Raw genomic sequence first — 17,717 nt, 5'->3', positions numbered from 1 at the left:
AGGTCCCATATTATTTGAATTAAAAAAATATTAAAAGCTAAAAAACACATCTTTTTCGAGGGTGCCAATAATTATGGAGGGCACTGTAATTAGGTGAAAATAATGTACTGTTTTCCTGCTGAGTGTATATTATCACTAAGTTATAATATGTGCTCGTCTGTCAATGTTCATTCAAAATAGTTGGAAACCTTTATTTATTTATGGAGCAAAATTGCTTTAATTTTACAGATGAAAACATTTTTAGCAAGCGTTGTCTAAAACTAGACAAAATTCTTCTTGAGTTGTCGTCAACAAAAACTAGATGAAGACAAACACATTTTGAGATGACTAAAATATGACTAAAATATTACCGTCCAAAGACTAAGACGATAATAAAAAGGGCTGCCAAAAACAACACTGGTTTCAATGAACGCTAGCTAATATTTTCTCTTTTGTATTAGTCTCCACAAATGTTTAGACAAATATGGAATTTTAACAGTGACCTTGCGTAGAAATTATTTTTTTTGTCCACCTTGCTGCTAGGTCAGTCTTAGTGTGTTACCTGGTTGAAGTTTGCCATCTCTGTGGTATGTGATTTATCTGCAACCACTTTTATAAGTCAAACCACTCTGCAAATGAGCTGATTTGAAATTTCAGTGTTTTTTTCACACCATCCCTTCTTATGCAAGTAACTGCACACTTTGTGCTGCCTCCATGCCCACTCATCTCAGGAATGCTGAAAAAACAAGGCGTCCAAGTCATAAGAAAACAGTATGTACAGTACATACATACATTTATTGTGGCTTGCTAAAATACTTTTGTCGCACGACAAGCTCCTTTTTATGTCAGTTTTTTTCATCATGTCAGTTTGGTAGGCGCAAGAGGTCAGTTACCAAGTCAACTTTTCTTTCAAAATATGTTTTAGTTCCAGAATAGAATATTACGTGCGAATGAAAGTCTACACACATACTGTAGCAGAAGCTCCTTTTATATCACCATGCTTGTCTGTTTGGGCAGGGCGGTATCAGACAGCTTACATGAACTACAGCCTAATAAGAAGCAGAACAGTTTCTTTGGCACACTGAGGTTGTTGGAGTGGAAAATAGGACGGGGAAAAGACCAAATAATATCCTGTGTTGTTGCTTCCTATTATCATGCTATCTGTTATCCAGATACATGTCTCAAATGTATAGCAGGACAATGCATATTAGGGGTGTGGATCTCCATTACTGTGGCGATTAGATATGCATCTTGATGCCCTGCCAGCGATATGACATAATTTGCAATACACTGAATCCCTGCCCGATACAATACTTGCGATTAATCCATGTTTTTGATACCATGCGATGATTCACCCCCCATCCCAATTTGATATGATACAATACAACCTGTTCCCAATACGATGTGATGCACTTCGATAAAGATGTGATGTGATGCTTTTTGATAAATTAGTTCAAACACGATTCAGTGTGAAGCAAAAATGATATATCGTATTTTATCTACTAAGCAAGCAAACAAACAAAAAAATAATATGGCAATTAAGTACAGTATGTTACCAAAGACTTTGGTTTATTAATATAAGAGTTAAAACAAAACAAATAAAGATAGCTTAAAGATGCTGTGGCGGCACGGTGGCTGAGTGGTTAGCACGTCTGCCTCACAGTTGTGAGATCAAGGGTTCAATCCCGGGCTTCGGCCTTCCTGTGTGGAGTTTGCATGTTCTCCCCGTGCCTGCGTGGGTTTCCTCCGAGAACTCCGGTTTCCTCCCACGTCCCAAAAACATGCATGGTAGGCTGATTGAACACTCTAAATTGTCCATAGGTGTGAGTGTGTGCGTGAATGGTTGTGTGTCTCCTTGTGCCCTGCGATTGGCTGGCAACCAATTCAGGGTGTCCCCTGCCTACTGCCCGAAGTTAGCTGGGATAGGCTCCAGCACCTCCGCGACCCTCGTGAGGAATAAGCGGCATGGAAAATGAATGAATGAATGAATAAAGTTGCTGTACGTGTAAACGTTACAGTAACATTAATCACTCTCAATGAGTGACTTAGAGTACATGTTACACGAAAAAGCATGTTTATTTCATAATACATGCGGTATTTTATGCTCCTGAATGATATGGACCGCTTGGATGTGTGTGGAAGCGATTGCTATATTTATTTAGTTTTTTGAATCCCGCGCCATGAAAATGAGTGACTTCCGGCTTCGGTCTTGCATTGAGGTGGAGGGCGCTGTGACGTGTACAGATGAAGGCGTCCACTTCCATATACAGCCGTACTGTTGTGTATGAGGACTAAGGATTCAGCTGATTTTTCAGATTAATACGTTTATTTTTCGCATCACGCCAGCCAAACGGCTGCAGAAAAATCTTGCTGTATGAGAGAGAGGCGTGTGCGCCTTTTTGGAGTTTCAAAAGGTTCCCATTCACCGTGGATATTGGCCAAAACAAGCCCTACTACTGTGGGACCATTGGATTTACGAAGAAGTGAGTAAACATCTTGTTTTGTATTATGTCAAATACAAATACAGCGATTACAAAGTAAACAATACAAACTTTCTTTAAATAAAGGACTACTTACGTTTGATCATTGATAGGCATGTAAAAAGCTCTCCTTATGCACATTAGCTGCACAACAACTGCAGCCGCCCTCCTCCGGGGAAACGAGCTGTAAATTGCTCTCCGCCGGGCGGTTTGCCGATCCACATAGACAATCGACAACCCAGTCGTCATGTCAAATAATCCTGGCTAGTTATGTGTTATTTTCCGCTTCGAAGACTTTGAAACATCACTCGGTTCGGGTTAGCATGTCGGCTAGCTGTCACGCCTCTTGGTTTGTTTACATTCTCCGAAGCCGGGGAAGGGAAATGACATATGTCCGATTTAGGTGTCATAAAATATCGATCAGGAGGTGCGACAGTAAAGGTGAAGTCGACTGTTTTGATCATTATGGAGTAATTTTGCGATGTCGTCCTGAATAAGTGCATTTTTATTATTTCATATTCCATTTAGCACAAGACTGTTATTTGTCATGACCATTCCATTTATTTAGCAATTAGGGAAAATACTTGGATAAAAAGAATATCCTGTAAAATTATTGAAGTAAAGAGACAGAAACAATGACATTTTGCAGATCTCTTCGTCGCATTTTCCTCGTTGTGAATAGTTCTCCTTCGACGGGCTGACTGGTCCTTCTCAAGCCATTTATTTAGCTATTGGGGAAAAATACTTGGATAAAAAGAATATCCTGTAAAAATATTGGAGGAGAGAGACTAAAACAATGACATTTTGCATCTCTCTTCGTCGCGTTTTTCCCGTTCTGAATAATTCCCCCTCAATGGGCTGTATTGTAAAACCGATGAGCCCAGTCTCCCGCTGACGTCATCCACCTGTTGGGGATGCTTGAGCCCTATAATGGTAGGCGTGGCTAACCGGCAGATTAAAAGACTAATTTCTCGTCATCTGCGCTTAGCTAAATTGTTGTATATAGTCGAATCGTCTCAAAATATGATTCTAATTCACATAATAATGCTATTTAAGACTTTTTTTCTCCTGTCGTATGCTCTTTAAAGTAACACTATGCAATGTCTGCCAGACAAAACCTAATATGAAATACACACAACTGCTTGTGCAAAGAAGACCACAAACAACTTGGCAGTGGCATCTGCTGCAAACTGACCACTCTCACTGAGTGTCTTAAGTGCAATGCCCATCTACATATATCCCAAATAGTAATATGAAAAACAATAACAAATAATGACCTTTCACAATTAGGTCTATCTTTAACAAATCACAACTGCTTGTGAAAAGAACAATACTAACAACTTGGCAGTGACATCTGCTGTAAACTGACCACTCTCACAGTGTCTGAAGTGCAATGTCCATACATAAAAAATAATAAATAATAACCTTTCACAAAAGTAGTAGCTTTACTGTTTTTGCCATAATAATCAGTTATCTTCTCTTCCTTCTCATCAGTCTTGTTGTTAGCCCCCTGCATTGCCATTTTTGCGACGTCGATACCATGCTGTCTCTTCAAGTGAGTTCCCATGTTTGTTGCGCTGCCGTTGAAAGGTTTAGAAGCACGGCATTCTTTACAAATAACGTGAGTCTTGTCAAGTCTGCCATGTTTCTTGTAAAATCCACACTACTGCCAAATGACGGATTTTAACTTTGAGGGTGCATTGAAAATCTGATCCGCTTCAGCGCCACTGCTGCTACCCTCCGCCATGTTAACTTGTAGCACTAGCTGATGGTGCATTCAAGACACCTCGGAAAAAAAGTACAGAATGCAGTATAACGTGGAAAATATCGATGCAACGTTGAAGATTACCGATAAAACACAGCGAACAACTGCATCTTGATTTTACGCCGTCTTTGCACCGATGTACAGTGAATGAATCGATACGCTCGCATCGCGCACCTTATCTCGACCACAATCGATATCAATTATTTTCCACACATCTAATGCATATAGATACTGTTAAAAAAAAAAAAAAAAAAGATCTTTGCGTAGGTTCATCTTTGAGTAGGTTCCTCCGAACAAAATAAGGAGACTTCACTTAGCATCTCCAATATGTTTTAATTGTTTTAGTTGCTGTACCTTATACAACCTTAGTCAAAAGCTTTGAGACACTTTCTCATTCTACTAGAATTAGAAATGGTGTAATGGTGACTTGTCTCAAAACTAAAGACCACAGATGTACATTGTTCCACAATGGTATAATAGCAAGACCGTAGCATTGATCTCAACATTGGTAGGGACGATACAACAGCATAACATGCATGTACACTTTTTTGCTGGTGACGGGACATTAATAAGACCAAACAGATTTTTGAACGTGAGTCAGGGCTACATTTCTCACAGATATGAACCTAAATAATTGATAGGCTAAATGATAAATGCAAAAAAAAAAAAAAAAAAAGTCTGTAATGACCTATACTAACTTTCATGTGTATTGGTTCAGGTGATACAATGTCCGATTCAAACTTTTGTTTTCAAAAACCTCTAAAACATTTTGATGTCCAAGTCCCTTTATTAAAAAAATAAATAAATAAATAAATAAAAAAATAAATAAAAAAAAAACAAGGATCTATCCAAGAATGGGTCCACTTCTGGGGGACACTGGAGCACCCCTAGACTCAAACTAGAGTATTGTAATATAAAAGTGATTTGGGGAAAAAAGCTGAATGAAAAAAAGAAAATCTGAGATATCCAAGGATTGATCTACATTTGAAGCATACTACACTACCCCAAGACTCAAACCAAAGTACTACTTTTCATGTCAGTTCATGTTCATGTCGGTGTGCCCCTGAAGTGGACCCATTTATGGATAGCTCCCCGTTTTTATTAATGAAGGGATTTGCTCTCTGAAGCCATCGCGTTGCAATACCGTAATGCACATAATGCGAACAACAATCCAAATGAGGGACGGCTAGCTTAACTTCATTGTTCCTTGTGGATGCTTACCAGATTTCAGTAGTTTTGCAGGTTAGCATGTCTACACAGTTTATTGTTATGCTAACTCAGGTTGCAGATGCAGGTCAGACTTTCAGTTTCAAAATTAGTAGTATTTCCCCCACCTCCACAACATTGACGTCTTTTTACATTACTTACATTGGTTGCTGCTGGCCGAAAAAACTTCTAATATCCCTCCTCATCGAAGGGGGCGTAGGAAGTGGCATGTTGTTGACATGAATCTGTCGGGGCTGTGTGTGTCTGTGTGGCGGGAGTGGGTGGGGGGTCAAGTCATCAGCCAATCAAATGCGCGTTTGAGGGAAAAAAATGGGCAGGCACATTCAGCAAGTGAAGAAGGATAAACGTCTGAACATAATGAAAATAATTCACTTAATTTTGGTAGGGTGTATTCTATCCTTACAACATATGGGAAGAAATCTAAATTACCTATCCAACTGAACTCATTAAATAATTTAAATAAGGTTGCTTAAAAGTTGGTGGGCACAATTTGAGCACCCTGAAAAGTTGGTGGTGTTATGCAAACCTACGCCCTTGTATAATAGTTGAGATCTTCAGCTTTAAATATATTGTGAATCAAATGTGCTATTGCTTAACTAAAGTGTTTAACAAGACACTCAACTTTTAGTGGTTAATGCATTACATGTCATAGAATAAACATAAGTATAATTTTAAATAGTCTCTGACTCGCAACCTTAATGAATTCTGAGAGGGCAAGTATTTCGGAATTGGGAGCTTGGAATAAGCAACAAATAGTCTTATCTATTTCACTTGATCTTCTGGTTAAAAACCTCATTATACACCATTTGGGGGTCCATCCATGCCATGAAAGAGCTTCAGGGCCAGTCACTTTGCAGCTGGTGGCTTGAGAGAGCTTCCGCTGTCGCCGGGACTCCCAGCCAGCCATCATCAGTATTCCTGAAGGAGAGCTTCCTGTGTGTGTTTGGAACGGTTAACTTACTGGCCTTGGACTCCATTACCCACTCCCCACTTTTCTACCCTTGACTGCACACATTGCTCATCCCCTGGCAAAGCATCAGAAGACCCATAGACTGCTTCCTGGACAGAATTCAACTAAAGCTAATGTTGTGCTTTAAAACAGCAGCAGCACACACACTGATCTTAATGTAACTAGACACGACATTTGATTTGACTTTAACAATTGTCCTTAGTGTGTTGATGTAGGCTGAAATAGATATATGCAAACATCTCTGTTATATTGGCTCATCTTCATTTGGAATTGGCATACATGAATCTCTGTGGCACATTTTAAGATTAGGCATAGGATTAGGCCTATTTGGCACAAGTGCCCAAATAGAGGATCATAAAAGCATGATTGAATGTGTCGGTTGCCGAAGAACCCTGATCTCACCTTTGGAATGAGATTGTGAGCCCCTCTCAACACGTTAAGAACGGATGAGTAAACGCTCCCAGAAACACTTTGCTCAGTTCTACGGCAGTCTCGTGAGTTGTATTTTTGAAAAGCGTACCCTGATCTGCCAAGCCCTACTCAAGCCCATGCCCGTGCCAACTCTTCCACTGTGGTTCTTTTTAGTACTCCCTACCAGACTCTTGGTTGGTAAAGCATTGCTTCATAAGTGGGTAAGAGCCCTTGCGGTACCTGCCAAGGCCATGAATTTGAATAGTGAAGCTTCTCTCACAATTCAACAGTTCTCAAGAGGAAAGATCTATAAATGTCACCTCTAAGCTTTAAATTCCATGTGGCAACTTGTGGAGAGCGCTAAACAAGTTGCAGAATATTTCGGGCTGAAACAGCTCTATGGAAGGGAAGCATTTTCTATAAAAGCAAACAGAAGGAGTGGTGGTGAGTGATGTATTTATTTGGAGGAAGAAAATTGGGCAACAATGCATATAGGAATCTTTTTTTCTGGTTCATCTTCTTACTAGTGCTGTCAAATTTATCGCGTTAATGGGCAGTAGTTAATTTTTTAAATTAATCACGTTAAAATATTTCACGCATTTAACGCATGCGCGGAATGACCCGGTGATGCACGGCCTCAGATTACAATGACGCCGTTTTTTGCACATTGAGCGCTAAGAGGCAGAGAAAGGCGAGTAACACAGGCGTTCAATGGACCGCGCCGTTTATTGGCATAAGCTTCGGCAACTCCTTCACAACAAACATAAGTATCATTTAGTGAAAGCACAACAAAAATAATATTCCTATCTCTCAAAAAAAAAAAAATGTTCACAAAAAGAAAAGTGCTTCAATCTGTATTAATGAGGCCCTGTTCTCACACAGTTAAACATCAATGTAAAGAACTGGCATTCGCAATCAAAATAGCTATGCAAAGTACGCATAAAAATTGCTCAGACTTTGGTCAAACTCTATTTAAAAATTTCGTTTAGCTCAACAAATACACTGGATGGCAATATTTAGTCACAATATACAAACTATCAGAGGTCTCATACGTTGTGAAGCCAGAACTCAAATGAACGTGAATCAAAATAGACCCAGTCTTAAAAAAAAAAAAAAAAAAAAAAAAAAAAAAAAAAAAAAAACGGAGCTACTGCGTCAGTCAAGGGACAAAACACACTCATTGGCTAGCTTTCTAAGTAATTTAAAACTCGCCATTCACACCTTGTGGTGTATTTCAATAACTACACTACAAAAGACACTGTGGAAGAACGACAGGCAGCCTATGTGACGTCACCGCTCGGCGACGTCACATGGGCTCAACTCAACAATTGCGAGCTACTAGTTTATTTTTTAATTGAAAATTTTACAAATTTTAATAAAAAGAAAACATTAAGAGGGGTTTTAATATTAAACTACTATAACTTGTACTAACATTTATCTTTTAAAAACTACAAGTCTTTCTATCCGTGGAGCGTGGATCCCTTTAACAGAAAAAATGTTAATAATGTTAATGCCATCTTGTGGATTTATTGTTATGATAAACAAATACCGTACTTATGGGCAGTATGTTGAATGTATACAGTGCCTTCCATAATTATTGGCACCCCTGAAAAAGATGTGTTTTTTAGCTTCAAATTTTTTATTATTTTTTTAATTCAAATAATATGGGACCTTAATGGAAAAAAGAGAAAAATCCAACCTTCAATACAAGTGCATTTATTCAGTGGGGGAAATAATCCCACATAAAGAAATAATTATTTGACATCAAATAATGTGTGTCAAAATTATTAGCACCCCTGGTGTTAATACTTTGTACAACCCCCTTTTGCCAACAAAACAAGGTCTGGGGACTGAGATGGCCATGGGAGGAGCTTGATTTTGTGTCTGGTGAACCATTTCTGTGTAGATTTGGCCATATGTTTAGGGTCATTGTCTTGCTGAAAGACCCAGTGATGACCCATCTTCAGCTTTCGGGCAGAGGGCAACAGATTTTGATTTAAAATGTCCTGGTATTTCAAAGCATTCATGATGCCATGCACCATAACAAGGTTCCCAGGGCCTTATTAGAAGCTTAGAAACACATCTTAACCGGTGGTGCCAATAATTATGGAGGGCACTGTATGTCCGTCTTGTGTCTTATCTTTCCATTCCAACAATAATTTACAGAAAAAATATGGCATATTTTAGAGATGGTTTGAATCACGATTAATTACGAATAATTAATTTTTAAGCTGTGATAAACTCGATTGAAAATGTTAATTGTTTGACAGCCCTACTTCTTATATCTCTAATGATCGTCATCAAATATAAGCACTGTTTGTTTTTAGGAGTCAGGGGAAATGGTGAGCTCCCTGATGGGTGCCATGGAGCTGGTCATTGATTTGCTAAAGTCAACCAACGATGATGTGCTGGCAAGCATGTGCGCCGTTATAGCCAACATCGCCAAAGACAAGTACAATTTGGCAGTTCTCACTGATTACGATGTGGTCTTGCTGCTGGCCCAGCTGACTGACAAAGTAAGCGCTTGACAGTTTGTGTTCTTTTCTAAACTCACGCATTCACTCTCGAATAAATAAATGTCCTTACAGCCATTAATGGCTGCTTCTTTGTACCCTATGTAGCATCAATCCAGCTAACAAGACATGCATTAGTAGATGTTTCAGAATCTGTTGCTTAGCAGTGACTTACTTTGTGTTCCCTTGACTGATCTTGAGGCCGTAATGGCACCCTGTTCTCCACAAAGCCCAGTGACCTACTTCGCTGCCACCTGGCTCACGCCATCGCCCAATGCTGCACATGGCGCAACAACAGAGCGGCTTTCGGCGAGGCGGGAGTCGTGCCCCACCTGGTTCAATACTTAAAGTCACAGGATACGAAAGTCCGCCACAGTACAGTGATGGCCCTGCACCAGCTGTCCAAAGAAGCAAACAATTGCATCATCATGCACGGTGAAGGAGCAGTGAAGGTCAGTTCACGCCTGATTTTCTTTTGGAAATTTATAGAGTCTAATTAACAGAATTTGTGAAAAAGTATGAGTCTGCATCACAGTGAAAAGTAATAAAATCACACCATGACTATTTCTCTATCCTCTGGGTGAAGAACCAGAAACAAAAGTGTTTTATATTCAGCAGAGGAAACATAGCAAACTCTCTAACTGTCATGGGAATTCAGTAAAGCAAACATCCCAGTGTGTGCAAACTGTCATTTCTCTGGTAGAGCCTACATGCCATTACAGCACAATTCAAAGGCTTGTAGCTGGTAGCAACGGTTGTTAAGGCCGGTTCCTGGACATCAGGATAGAATGCAACATCAGGCCGAGCTATGGGCTTTGAAAGGGAACACAATATTTTCTTTTGAAACATCTAGGTTAGGGATGTCCCGGTTCGCATATTTTTGCACCCTACTCCGAGTCACCTGATTTTGAAAATCTGCCGATACCGAGTCCTGATCTGATACGAAAAAAAAGTTTTTTTTTTTCTCAACAAAAGTTTTAAACATCTTACTGTTCCACCGTGCCGCCTTCATAGTGTGGATTGTATTTAAACAAGTATAACGTTGAAAAATGCTTGTCTTTATTAAGTGTTTCATTGAATAAGCCCACTCAAATCCGCTCACGCTGCTGAGAACAGCCTCTCATTTACAGTGGTATGAAAAGTATCTGAACCTTTTAGAATTTCTCACATTTCTGCATAAAATCACCATCAAATGTTTTCTGATCTTTGCCAAAATCACACAGATGAAAAAACAGTGTCTGCTTTAACTAAAACCACCCAAACATCTATAGGTCTTCATATTTTAATGAGGATAGTATGCAAACAATGACAGAAGGGGGAAAAATAAGTAAATGAACCATCACATTTAATATTTTAAATGATCAAAGATAAAAGCTCAGATCACATTCGATGGTGATTTTAGGCCGAAATGTCAGAAATTCCAAAAGGTTCAGATACTTTTTCATACCACTGTACACAATGAGTTGCCACAGCACACGACCGCTAGTGTGTAACAAGCTAAACGATGATTGACAGATTTGTGCGTTTGATCGGAGAGCTACCAAACTTCTCTGGCAAGATCAAAGCTACAAACCTGTCAATCATCATTAACTTTAACCATCAAACTCCATTGCACTGCTGACCAAGAAAAGCAGCAGGAGGGAGAGTGAGAGGCTGTACGAGCATGAAGCAGAAAAAGATAAATCATTTTTTAAAAATTAAATACAGGATCTTTCACCCAATTCCGATCCTCTGAAAAATGGTGCAATCGGCCTGATTTCAGATTAAATGATTGGGACTTCCCTAATCTTGGTAATTTTGGCTATGTACGGTTCCAGAAATTCAAACATACACTACCGTTCAAAAGTTTGGGGTCTAAGTGACCCCAAACTTTTGAACCATAGTGTACATAATGAAAAATCACATATGATAAACTTACAGGGGTTGGACAAAATAATGGAAACACCTAACGTGTTGGCATCATAATCATTGAACATAATTCTTAAATAATGGCATGAGGAACATTCTAATAAAGTTGAGCATCTCGTATGGCAGGTACAATCCCAAGACCTCAACATTATTGGCATTTATGGTCAGTTTTTTTAGATTCAATTAAGACGTCAATTTCCACCACCATCATCTCTAAAAGAGTTGGAGGGTATTGTAACTGAAGAATTGCTTAAAATTCCTGTGGGAACAATTCACAAGTTGTATGAATCAATACCTCGGAGAATTGAGGCTGTAATAGTATACCACACGATTGCTATTTTTAGACTGTGACATCGCCATCATAACCCGGAAGGGGTCAACATGGACACGCCCTCGCATACAATCCATTTTATTACTGCTTGTTTTCTGCCGGTAATTTTTCCAAAAAAAACTTGCTGAGGGAACACTACTGCAATGGAATTTGTAGAAACGACTCTAGACATTACGATATATGAAGGATGTTTTCTTCATACGTTTCCTGAAGCCAAAAACTCGGAGGAAAAAATGTGAAGAATGGATCAACTTGCGCGGAAGTCCAGAAGACAAGTTTAATGCCAGCAAGGTGAAGCCATTCACATTTCATATGCAGTAAACATTTTGTTGGGGGCCATGGTCCTACAGAGGACGAATAAGTAAGTCATTTTGATATTTTTACTTATTTTTTAGCGTGGCGTTTTGCCGTGCTGCTTCTGTCTGACAATGAATGACCTGAAAAAAATTAAAATGGTATTTGACTGCCACTGTTGTTACCTTTTCTGTTGTAAAAAAAAAAAAAAAAAAAAAAAAAAAAAACTTTAGTAGGGGGGAAGTGTAAATAAATTACAGAATTAAGATTTGTTAATAATGACAAAATTAAAAGTGTTCCTTGGCTGTCACTGAGTAGCATTTGCGATCGCTACACAAAAATAGCAATGTAAATATCCCCCTAAGAACGGTCAGAGAAGTAAGACAACCTGAGGATATAATATATAAGAATGACAGGGCATATGGTGGCAAAGTATAGATTTTTGAAACAGGAGAATGTCATTGTCAGTGGCGTAAGGCAATGCACACAAGAAAAAGGTGTCGATAAAAAAGCTATATGGATCAGGTCAGGTCGGCTCTTTTTTCCGTTTTTTTCAGCCCCCGACACTCAAGCCATCTCTTTAACTGAACATTTGCATGTTCTTCCACATCTTTACCAGTGAATTTGGCACCACTGACATCCGTTTCGGACAGAATTGGTAGGTTTAGCTCAGTAAACATGTCATTCATACTAGGGCTGTCAAACGATTAAAATTTTTAATCGCGTTAATCACAGCTTAAAAATTAATTAATCGCAATTAATCGCAATTCAAATCATCTCCAAAATATGCCATATTTTTCTGTAAATTATTGTTGGAATGGAAAGATAAGACACAAGACGGATATATACATTCAACATACAGTTGTGGTCAAAAGTTTACATACACTTGTGAAGAAAATAATGTCATGGCTCTCTTGAGTTTCCAGTTATTTCTACAACTCTGATTTTTCTCCGATAGAGTGATTGGAACAGATACTTCTTTGTCACAAAAAACATTCATGAAGTTTGGTTCTTTTATGACTTTATTATGGGTTAACAGAAAAAGTGATCGAATCTGCTGGGTCAAAAATATACATACATGGATCTGAAAAAGTGAATCATTGACTTGAACAAGTCAGGAAAGTCACTTGGAGCCATTTCAAAGCAGCTGCAGGTCCCAAGAGCAACAGTGCAAACAATTGTTTGTAAGTATAAAGTGCATGGCACTGTTTTGTCACTGCCACGATCAGGAAGAAAACGCAAGCTATCACCTGCTGCTGAGAGAAAATTGGTCAGGAGGGTGAAGATTCAACCGAGAATCACCAAAAAGCAGATCTGCCAAGAATTAGAAGCTGCTGGAACACAGGTGTCAGTGTCCACAGTCAAGCGTGTTTTGCATCTCCATGGACTGAGAGGCTGCCGTGCAAGAAGGTAGCCCTTGCTCCAAAAGCGGCACCTTAAGGCTCGACTGAAGTTTGCTGCTGATCACATGGACAAAGATAAGACCTTCTGGAGGAAAGTTCTGTGGTCAGACGAAACAAAAATCGAGCTGTTTGGCCACAATGCTCAGCAATATGTTTGGAGGAGAAAAGGTGAGGCCTTTAACCCCAAGTACACCATGCCTACGGTCAAGCACGGTGGTGGTAGTATTATGCTGTGGGGCTGTTTTGCTGCCAATGGAACTGGTGCTTTACAGAGAGTAAATGGAATAATGAAGAAGGAGAATTACCTTCAAATTCTTCAAGCTAACCTAACGTCATCAGCCCGAAGATTGGGTCTTGGGTGCAGTTGGGTGTTCCAACAGGACAATGACCCCAAACACACATCAAAAGTGGTAATGGAATGGCTAAATCAGGCTAGAATTAAGGTTTTCGAATGGCCTTCCCAAAGTCCTGACTTAAACCCCATTGAGAACTTGTGGACAATGCTGAAGAAACAAGTCCATGTCAGAAAGCCATCAAATTTAACTGAACTGCACCAATTCTGTCAAGAGGAGTGGTCAAAGACTCAACCAGAAGCTTGCCAGAAGCTTGTGGATGGCTACCAAAAGCGCCTAATTGAAGTGAAAATGGCCGAGGGACATGTTACCAAATATTAGCGCTGCTGTATGTATATTTTTGACCCAGCAGATTTGATCACTTTTTCCTGTTCACCCATAATAAAGTCATAAAAGAACCAAACTTCATGAATGTTTTTTGTGACAAAGAAGTATCTGTTCCAATCACTCAGAGAAAAATCTGAGTTGTAGTAATAACTGGAAACTCAAGAGAGCCATGACATTATGTTCTTCACAAGTGTATGTAAACTTTTGACCACAACTGTACTCTACATAAGTACTGTATTTGTTTACTATAACAATAAATCCACAAGATGGCATTAACATTATTAACATTCTTTCTGTTAAAGGGATCCACGGATAGAAAGACTTGTAGTTCTTAAAAGATAAATGTTAGTACAAGTTATAGTAATTTTATATTAAAACCCCTCTTAATGTTTTCATTTTAATAAAATTTGTAAAATTTTCAATCAAAAAATAAACTAGTAGCTCACCATTGTTGACGTCGCCGAGCGGGACATCATAAGGGCTCCCTGCCGTTCTTCCACAGTGTCTTTAACTACGTAAGGTAGTGATTGAAATACACCACAAGGTGTCTATAGCGAGTTTTAAATTAACTTAGAAATCAAGCCAAATAGTGTGATTTGTCCCTCGACTGACACCGTAGTTCCCTGTTTACTGGTCCATCCTTTGTAATTCACGTCATTTGAGTGCTGGCTTCACAACGTACGTGACCTCTGGCAGTTTGTATATTGTGACTAAATATTGCCGTCCAGTGTATTTGTTGAACTAAACGAAATGTTTGAATAGACTTTGACCAAAGTCTGAGTAAGTTTTATGTGTATTTTGCATAGCTATTTTAATTGGGATTGCCAGTTCTTTTTGCACTGTTGTTTAACTGTGTGAGAATAGGCCTCATTAATACAGATTGAAGCGCTTTTCTTTTTGTAAACATTATTTTTTTGAAAGATTTTATTTATGTTGTGCTTTCACTAAATGATACTTATGTTTGTTGTGAAGGAGTTGCCGAAGCTCATGCCAATAAACAGCGCGGTCGAATGAACACCTGTGTCCACTCGCCTTTTGTAATATTCTGATATAGAATTATCCGAGGCACCTTAAAGTGCACGCGGCGCCAATGTTGTTTACTCACATGATGCTGGAGTAAATGTGCTAATAAACAAAGTGCCAGCACGTCGCGTGTGGTATACCTTTGTGAAGAAAAAGCACTTCTCTGCCTCTTAGCTCTCAAGTGCGTCATTGTAATCTGTTCGAGGCAATGCATGAGCGGGTCATTCCGTGCATGCATTAAATGTGTCAAATATTTTAACGTGATTAATTAAAAAACATTCATTACTGCCCGTTCATTCATTCATTCATTTTCCATGCCGCTTTTTCCTCACGAGGGTCGCGGAGGTGCTGGAGCCTATCTCAGCCAGCTACGGGCAGTAGGCAGGGGACACCCTGAACTGGTTGCCAGCCAATCGCAGGATTACTGCCCGTTAACGAGATAAATTTGACAGCACTAGTTCATACATTATTTTCATGCATTTAGCATTAGGGACAAACGCAAGCGTGACCCGCTTAGCAACAATTGCTAACCTTATGAATATTAATGAGCAAAAGTGAGGGTTGTATGCAATACGCATTGCTGCAAAAGGTGGACCAACAGCATATTAAATTATTTTTGTTGATTTTTTAAGGTGTTTCCTTATTTTGTCCAACTCCTGTACGTATAGTGTCATGTTAGATTGTTTGTTTTAAAAAATTGAAGCAAGACACTGATTGAAGGTTAGTTGCGGGCAGTGGAGTTAAAACAAAACAACTTTTATTGAACAACTACATTCAGGTTATTTTCGAGACTGCCCATACACAGTGCATTAGACTTACTGCAAGGTTTTTCATGTATTTTTTTCTTTTTCGATTAAAGAACATTCACAGTACTATTCATATTCTTCGCAAAGTAAAACATTTTCCCACGTTCATAAAATCGGTGTAGTTTATGCTGTTACATACTATGTGGTGAAGCACTTAACTATAATTGGTTTACCATTCTGAACATAGGGTGTTCCGAAAACAATTATATCAATTTGCTAAATTCTTTTACAATTTATTATGCACATAATAAGAAATAGGCACACTTTTTTCACCATCCTTCCCATGTGTTTTTATGGAAAAAAGTCTCTCGGCAAGTGTGTGCAAATGCATGACATACCGGCCTCTGTAATCCATTGCAGTTACAGTATTTGACCTTATTAATGTACCAGTGAAGGATTGCTACAATGCTTCATAATGTATTTTTGGACTTTTAAAGAGCTTAAATGCACCAAGTGTTGCATTTGTTTGGTAATCTCAGACATGGAAAGCCACCACAGGCGGCCTCATTGTTCCGTCTGGCTTCAGTCTCTCAGCCAGCATGAAACGTACCCGGCTGACCCTGAGGAGTCATTAGAGTTTGAGAGCATGTCAATCACCACCGTGCAAGGGGCACTGTAATGATCTGCATGGATGACATACAGACACCCCATAGAAAGAATTTCCTATAAAACAACATTATAAGTAGTTTATTGACTATTGATATGAGGGTTTGTGTCTTAATTTATAGTCTGGTGTAAATTTACAGACCACCTCTTGTGTTATTGCAGCAGTATTTCAGTGAGCTTTTCTGTGCCGAGGAGAAACTCTCCAAAGATGTTCACCCACGTGTAGTGTACAGTTTCAAATGAGCGCAGATTTCTTTTACTGCAGAGCTGCTTCAGAACGTAATGTTCATGCTGTAGCGCACTTAATGATGTGTGTAGCAGCACCCTGAGGCTCGCAAAGGAAATTAGGCGTCCAAAAGAAAGCATTTTGTTCTGGGAAATCCATTTAGCTGCTTTTGTCTTAGATGTTTTATTCTTTTCTAAATGCTCAAATATTGTCCTTTCATATATGGTAATGCAGTGAATGCATGTTTTCTTTTGCAAACCTTTCAACGCGGATGCTAAAGCTTCCTGTGAAAATATTTTCCGAGGAGTCTGCCGGTCTTGGTGCATCAATCAAGAAGAAGGATCCACTCAAAGGAAATTCATTGAGAATTTAAGCCAGAGGACTGCATTGCCCCTCCCCGTTTGATTTGACATCTACTCTTGATATCTCACAGGTTATCACAGATGCACTTCATTTTGCGCGATGCTTACCATAGCGCTTTACATGGCTTCCAAAAGGCTGGATTGTTTGCTCAAAGCATAAATTCTCGTAGACGCCTTTAGACATGTTTGTGACTCTTTAATGAAAAAACGATAACATTGGCCGGATTTGGTGGCTATTATCAGAGTACAGGGTAACATAGAGGACAAAGGTACCTCAGTAACTGACCAGTATGGTGAAATAGCCTCACAGTTCGGAGATTTAGAGCTCAAAGCTCTGGTCTTCCTGTGTGCTGTTTGCAGGTTCTCACATTGCTGATGTGACATATTAACAGGACATATTAAAAATATATATACTGTATATATATATATATATATATATATATATATATATATATATATATATATATATATATATATATCAGACTTGCGGTGTATTTTCATCAATAATAAAGTTTTGCACGGTTTACAGACATAGGCGGAGTTTGACTTTTGGGGTAGGGGGGCACAATATGTTGATGACCCCGAAACGCTGTGTCAGCAATAAAATGAACTTCCAAGAATATTTATAATAATAAGTTGAAAATGAGCGTTTTTTTTGTTTCCCATCATTCTTGAGGGAAATTTTAAAATCAGGCTGCTTAGGCTATACTTTTCGCCAAGATTATCATCCATT

The 17,717-nt window shown here is 39.0% G+C and overlaps 1 protein-coding gene across 1 annotated transcript in view; it reads left to right on the top strand.

Moving 5' to 3' along the window:
* Nucleotides 1–17,717, top strand: part of odad2 (outer dynein arm docking complex subunit 2) — a 118,393-nt gene that overhangs the window by 81,873 nt on the left and 18,803 nt on the right. The window contains exons 21-22 of the mRNA XM_057824972.1: nt 9,160–9,348; nt 9,576–9,797. Coding sequence (XP_057680955.1) covers nt 9,160–9,348; nt 9,576–9,797 — 411 coding nt within the window. The remainder of the gene's footprint in view (nt 1–9,159; nt 9,349–9,575; nt 9,798–17,717) is intronic.

The sequence above is a fragment of the Corythoichthys intestinalis genome, chromosome 20 (genome assembly GCF_030265065.1).
Source record: "Corythoichthys intestinalis isolate RoL2023-P3 chromosome 20, ASM3026506v1, whole genome shotgun sequence".
Classification (NCBI taxonomy): Eukaryota; Metazoa; Chordata; class Actinopteri; order Syngnathiformes; family Syngnathidae; genus Corythoichthys; species Corythoichthys intestinalis.
This window is presented reverse-complemented; position numbering and strand designations above follow the sequence as displayed.